Below are 6597 nucleotides of genomic sequence, written 5' to 3'. Positions count from 1 at the left end.
CGCCCAGCCGGGAGCCCACGAGCCGCTTTTCTGGCACAAGGCAATGGGTCTGTTTCCCCGCCTCGGTCATTCCTTATTTCTCCAAGGCATAACCATAAATTCCCGAAGCACAGAGGGATGGGGCAGCCTAGTTAATGATTTGTTAGGCGTTGAGCCGAGTGCCAGGCCCGTCCGGCGGAATGCGGCCGGAGCCGCTGCACCGCCGGGGGCAGGAGGTCGCGGGTCAGGCCGAGGGCAGCGCCGGCTGCGGGACCTCCGCTCGGGGCAGGGGCCGAGGCACAGGCGGGCAGGGAGCGCTCGGAGGGGCTCCCGCTGTCCTCGGCGCCCCGGCCCCGCGGGGTCACACCGCGGCCTCGGGCCCCGGAGCCGCGCACCTGCCGGACCCGCCTGGCTCCTCCGCCGGGCCTGCGGGGCGGCCGAAGGGCACGGCTCAGCCCCCGCCCGCCCCAAGCGCTGCCTCCCCGTCGCAGCGCAGAGCCGGCGGCCGCCCGCCCCCGCCGCCGCCCGCGCACGTGTGCCGGGGAAGGCGCTCGGTGCCGCCCGGGCGGCGCTTCCCCCCCGCTCCCCGTCGCCTCCCCCTCCTCCGCAGCGGGAGCGAGAGCAGCCTCCGCCCGGCGCGCCCGGCAGCGCCGGGGCCGCTCGCCGGCCGTGCCGCCCCGCCAGGACGTCGCCGCCGCCGATGGCCGCCCCGCTGCCCGGTGTGCCCGGTGTGCCCGGCGCTGGGCGGGCGGCGGAGCCCGCTGGCGGCGGCCCCCGCGGCTCCCCCCGCCCGTCACCTCGGCCCCCCGGGGGCAACCCGCCGCCCTTGCCCCCCGACAGGTAAGGCCGGAGCCCGGGCGGGCACCGCCGCCCCCCCGCTCCCCCGAGGGCCGCCCGTGCCGTCGGGGTTGGGCAGCGCCCCGCGGGCGGGACGCGGGGCTGGGGGGGCCGGGGAGCGGCGGCTCGGGGAGGGGGCGAAGCGCAGGAGGGGGCGGCCTGGCCAGAGATCGGCCCGCGCCTCCCTGGTGCACAAAAGTTGTTTCCCGGCTCTGCAGACACTTTCCTCAGCTGCGGATGCCTGTGTGTCCCCCCACCCCCCACCGCTTTTTTTTTTTCCTCTTTTGAGGTTTCCCAGTTTGAGGTGAAAGGAGCCGGCGGTGCCGAGCCTGCCTTGTCAGGCTGAGCCAGCCGCTACTTTATCCTTGCAGTGCCTTTCTCAGAATATTCGTGAGATAAAACCGCTTCACCGTGAGCGATGCCGCTGCAATTGCTGTCAGCGGTGTGCACCCTGCTTGTAACCTCTCAGGCTGTTCTTAAAGGCATTGGTCTCTATTCTTCGTAAAAGAAGGTGGGAGCTAGGGTTTTTCGTGAAACATCTGATGAGTTTTGGTAGACTGAAGTTTACAAAATCTTAAAACTGCATACAGGATTTTTTACTCCTTCTAAAGCTAAATATCACTTCGGAAGCATCTTCATTCTGTATCATTACCCTACTCTGACGGTTTTCTGTACTTTGTACCAATTAGTATATGAAATCTGGAATGATAATAAAGAAGGCAATAAAGTAAAATGTTAAGCTTGGAACCATCAAGTCACATGTTGGCAGACGCAAATACTTCAAGTGCTTTGGGTGCTCCTCTCCAAATGAAATCAAGTAGACAAAGTGCTGTTCAATATTTTATGTGAGAAAACGGTGCACTGTAATGTACACAGCAGTCTAAACAACCACGTTATTAATGTGATACTTTAAACCAGTGCATAACTGAGCTCTTCAGCAAGTACAGTAGTGATTATCTTCACTACTCTTGCAAATGCTTCTTGGTGGTACTTCTGACACAATCCTATTTAAGTAACCAGCAACAATTGAGATATTTATTTTATGATGGAGCTGTGGAGATTCAAGTACAAAAGTAACTGAAAACAGAAATGGATGTATTGCTTTGCCCTATTTTGTCTTGTCAGTCACTTGGACTCCTGATTCTGGTGAAAAAAAGTTTCCATTTGTTTAAAATACTGTTCCGATGTACTTGGGAAGTTTTACTGAGAAGTTACACGCATCCACTGTTGTAATATGTGTACACAGGGATTGGCATAAACACAGGGACAACAAAATATTTACTAATGTCCTTAGAAGCCAATATAAATATATCTGTGTTCTTACTCTGCAAAGACTTAGGCATATTCAGACAACTTAATATTCAGAGTTGAATACTTGGATTGCTTTCAAGTAGTGCAAGGCGCTGTATGTTAATACATTCAGCCTACTGATTAAGTAAAATAACTGCACAAAAAAAAAGCTAATTGCTGCAACCAGGAAGTATGGTGGTATTAGTACCTTAGTGTTTCATGTATTGTGGTTGGACATTGCAATTTTAACAGTTGTTACAGTTATCACTTGATATTATGTATTCTGTTGCAATAGGAGAAAAAAGAAAGATGACAGTATTTTGGAGATCCCATCAATTCCAAATCCTTTTCCTGAGCTGTGTTGCTCGCCGTTTGCATCAGTTTTGTCAGCCAGTCTGTTGCCCAAGGCAACTTCAAGAAAAAAACAGGTAAGATGTATAAATTATTATTTGACAATTTGTAAAGTGTTTTAGTGAAAGTTTGAAGAAAAGCTCAGTTACCTATTAAGTTATTTTTCTATTAGAAGTGTTTCATATTTCTGTTAATTTGGTGAAATTTTCTCTGTAGGTCATTGATGATTGTAGAAAGTAAGGTTTTGGAATCTGTGACTTAAGACATGACTGTTCTTTCACAGAGTCTATGTGTGACTCTGCAGATTTTTCAGTTAAAGTGGAACCAGAGGCAGGCAGGCAGTACTTTATATCCTTAAATGGGGAGTTAATTTCTTTCTTCCCTTCCTCTCCGCCTCCAATTACTGTCATCGGTGTTATAGAACAGAGGGTTTTAACAGTCGCTGAACAGCTTGTCTGATGGTCTAATTTTGCTAGGATAATGGAATAAAACCTGAATTGATGGGGAAGGAGCAAATGCTGTGTACCTGGCTATTTTTTTATAGCATCTGCATCTATCTGTGTATGTCTGATGTTACTATATTTCCATAAATGCCTTAAACTGAATGCCAAGGGAAGATCTGAGTGGGTAGACAGACCTATCAGTGCTCTGGCAATAGTATTCACACACAGTGTATTTGTTATCCTGGGGTAGAGAAGGAAGAATTTCCAGTTAATGGAAATTATTGATGTTGAAGATCTGTTTCACTCTTTGAAAGCTTGCTTATCTTATTTCTCTTTTCTCATCTTGGGACTGGAAAGAGTTCTGGCAAGGAATATCTGTGGGATTAAGAGTACTACCTCCACATTCTCTTCTTTTGGTGGTCTGCAATCTTAAACTTCAACTGCTATCTTAACAGTTTTAGGGATGATACTGGAGGTCTAAGAACTTATACTGCTGCTGGTTATTCGGGTTTTAGATTTACATGAAGAAATTGTCTGGAAGTTGAAGTTTCTTGTAGTTGTATTAACTTTTCTGAAGCTGACAAGTCATGACTGTTTCTGTGCATGTGCTGGAGAACTTTGCTAGCGAAGTTGTGGCACCTTAAGGAGGAGTTTTCTCCCCCGTGCTCCAGTGAAAAACATAGATGTGTCTGCTAAACTGCTGTAATTCTATCTTGCCATTTTTTGTATGTTCTCTAAAAATAGCTATGGTGTCTTTCTGGACTACTTTTATTGCTTTTAGTTCTTTTCCTACAATAGAAATACTAATCTGAAGCATTTCTGGGCAGTGTGTATGTGAACATTGCTAAGGCAGTGGGGTAAAATTGTGCTAGTTTCATGCTAGGGCAGGGTGGAAGCATTGACTGTCTCTGCAGAGACAGGAAAAACACTGAATTGGTAGCATTATTTTTCAGAACAAAAGGACTAGAAGTCCCATTTAAAAAAAAAATAGTTTAAATTAGTCATGTTGCAGGCTTAAATTACAGTCATTGTGGTAATCTTTGTACTTGAAATAGAAGGTAGATTTTCTAAGCAAGATTTAACACACAAAGGTCAACTATCTGCTTTTGTGGCCAGTCATGTTTAACAGTACTGACTGGCTTGATCAGTTAAGCCATCTAAGTGTTAGCTTCAGTCTCTCAGAAGCTGAAGTTCATAGGTTCACTAACTGTACTTCTGCTTCTTCGTAAAGGTTCTTGTCATACTTTTTGTGATGATTCCTGCTCACAATCCTTGCATTTCTCCTGGTTTTCCATTTAGGAATGTAGTGTTTTCTCTGGTAAAAGCAGGATCAAGAACAACTGGTTTCCTGATGGAAGTGAGCTAACATAATGCTGGTGTCTGTGGAGGCCCCGAACCATTTTTCAGCTACCAGAAAAATGGAGAGAAGTCTTGCTGTTATTTTCCTGGAGGCATTTTAACAAGACCATGGTTTCTGTCAAAAAGCCTTTCACCTGGGTGTCTGTTTATGGCTACTGCAGGAGAAATGGTACTTGGCTAAGTAGACGATTTGTCACACTCAGCATGACTGTTCCTATGTTCTTCATCTCAAGTTATAAAAGGTTAAGGCCAAATAGCAACTGTCAGATTAAACTTTTACCTTTGAAATTCAGGTTGAAGTCTTCTAATAGGCTAATGAAATTACTCGGGTTTAAAAAAGAAAGAGAACACTAAACAGGTGTGTGAAGAGAAGTGAACTGGCTGTGATTTTGACTTCCCACAAGTGGCTGTGGAGACTGTACTTGAAAATGTTGCGTTTTCCACCCTGTGTTCTTATTTTGTCAATTTTGTAGCAGCACTATGTGCAACTACATTATCCATATACAAAAATTTCATCGAATACAGCCTCCAAGGTCATGAATATTACTGTGACTGATAGTTTCCTAACTCTTAAGAGAAACCAGCTACTCTTAAGCATTTTTTTTGGTGTGTATAGTGTTGAAAGCTGCCAGAATTTTTTCTGTTGCCTCTCTGATGATCTACATATGTTTTCAGTGATTCTTATTTTAGATTGCTTGATTTTTTTTTATTGTTTCTTTTTCTGCTGTGCTTTTAATTTCAAGCATGGTAAAGATAAATTGCAGAGTGAATTTCTACTTATGTCTTGTAGGTAACTATTATCAAATTGGGTGTTTCTAAAAGAAAAAAAAAAAGTCTCTTCTGTCTTGCTTTTCTCTCCAGAAAAGATTTTCTACTTCTAGAGAAGAAAGAAGTTGTCACTAATATCTACTCTCTTATTCATAGCACCTGTTACATGTGAAATCTTTCTACTTCTAAATAGACTATTAATGTTATTTTGAATTCTTGTTTTTCTAAGCTGAAATTCTCACTGTCTTCTGATGATCTTTTATCATAAGCCTCTCAAAATGTTGAACATGCTGCTTGAACAGCGTGTTTATTGGGTTGACTCACTGAAAATAAGTTCATAAAAACAAATAGGTAAAAACCACTTAGCAGAATAGTGGGTTGCCTCTGTGCTTGGGAAGTAGGATGTCTGTGTCTCTGAACTGTGTTTGGTCTGCCTCATCAACACAGCTGCCCATGTCTTTCCCTCTTGCACTTTGGAAGAGTATTACACCTTAGAATTGAAGAATCATGGAGTCATTAAGGTTTGAAAAGACCTCCAAGATCATTGAGTTCAACCTTCGACTGAACACCACCACGCCCAACTAATCCACAGCACTAAGCACATCTAGCTGCTTCTTGAACAGTGCCGGGGTGGTGACTCCACCACCTTCCTGGGCAGCCTGTTCCAGTGCTTAACCACCCTTTCACTGAAGAAGTTTGGAAAAGCTGGTAGCCCATGGCTTGGACAGGTGTGCTCTTCACTGGGTTAAGAACTGGCTGGATGGCCGGGCCCAGAGTGTAGTGGTGAATGGTGCTGCATTCAGGTGGCATCTGGTCTCTAGTGGTGTCCCCCAGGGATCAGTGTTGGGCCCAGTCCTGTTTAATATCTTTACTGATGATCTGAATGAGGGGATTGAGTGTACCATCAGCAAATTTGCAGGCAACACCAAGTTAGGTTGGTGTGTTGACCTGTAAGAGGGCCCTGCAGAGGGACCTGAGACAGGCTGGATCGATGGGCTGAGACCAGCAGCATGAGGTTCAACATGACCAAGTACCAAGTCCTACACTTTGGTCACGTTAACCCCATACAGCGCTTACAGGCAGGGGGAAGAATGTCTGGAAAGTGGCTCAGGGGAAAAGGATCTAGGGGTCCTGGTTGACAGCAGCTGAATGGGAGCCAACCTGTGCCCAGGTGGCCAAGAAGGCCAAAGGCATCCTGGCTTGTATCAAGAATAGTGTAGCCAGCAGGATCAGGGAAGTGATCATACCCCCCTGTACTCGGCACTGGTGAGGCCACACCTTGAGTCCTGTGTCCAGTTCTGGGCCCCTCACATTAAAACAACCTGGAGATACTGAAGGGTATCCAGTGAAGGACAAGACTCGTGAAAGGTCTAGAAAACATGTCATATGAGGAACAGCTGAGGAAGCCATGTTTGTTTAGTCTAGAGAAGAGGAGGCTCAGTAGGTACCTCAGGAAAGGAGGCTGTAGTGAGATGGGGGTAGGTCTCTTTTACTGTGCCTGCAGTGAGAGGACTAGAGGACTAGAGGACTAGACCTTAAGCTGAGACAGGGGAGATTCAAATTAGATATT

The 6597-nt window shown here is 46.4% G+C and overlaps 1 protein-coding gene across 7 annotated transcripts in view; it reads left to right on the top strand.

The window, feature by feature from the left end:
- Positions 1-225: 225 nt before the first annotated feature.
- The window catches only part of GRB14 (growth factor receptor bound protein 14), a 298766-nt gene continuing 292394 nt past the window's right edge, over positions 226-6597 (top strand). For 6 of the 7 annotated variants that reach the window (XR_007904522.1, XM_051787279.1, XM_051787278.1 and 3 more), the window contains exons 1-2: positions 226-819; positions 2402-2534. Coding sequence is in view for 6 of the 7 variants with exons in the window: in XM_051787279.1 (XP_051643239.1) it covers positions 680-819; positions 2402-2534 (273 nt within the window). In the remaining variant the exon portion in view is untranslated. The remainder of the gene's footprint in view (positions 820-2401; positions 2535-6597) is intronic. The other variant, XM_051787277.1, reaches the window with a different exon arrangement.

Source organism: Manacus candei, unplaced genomic scaffold (genome assembly GCF_025592945.1).
Source record: "Manacus candei isolate 608988 ecotype Guabito, Panama unplaced genomic scaffold, ASM2559294v1 h1tg000023l, whole genome shotgun sequence".
NCBI classification, from domain to species: domain Eukaryota; kingdom Metazoa; phylum Chordata; class Aves; order Passeriformes; family Pipridae; genus Manacus; species Manacus candei.
The sequence above is the reverse complement of the archived record's forward strand: the minus strand, read 5'-3'. Positions and strand labels throughout refer to the sequence as shown.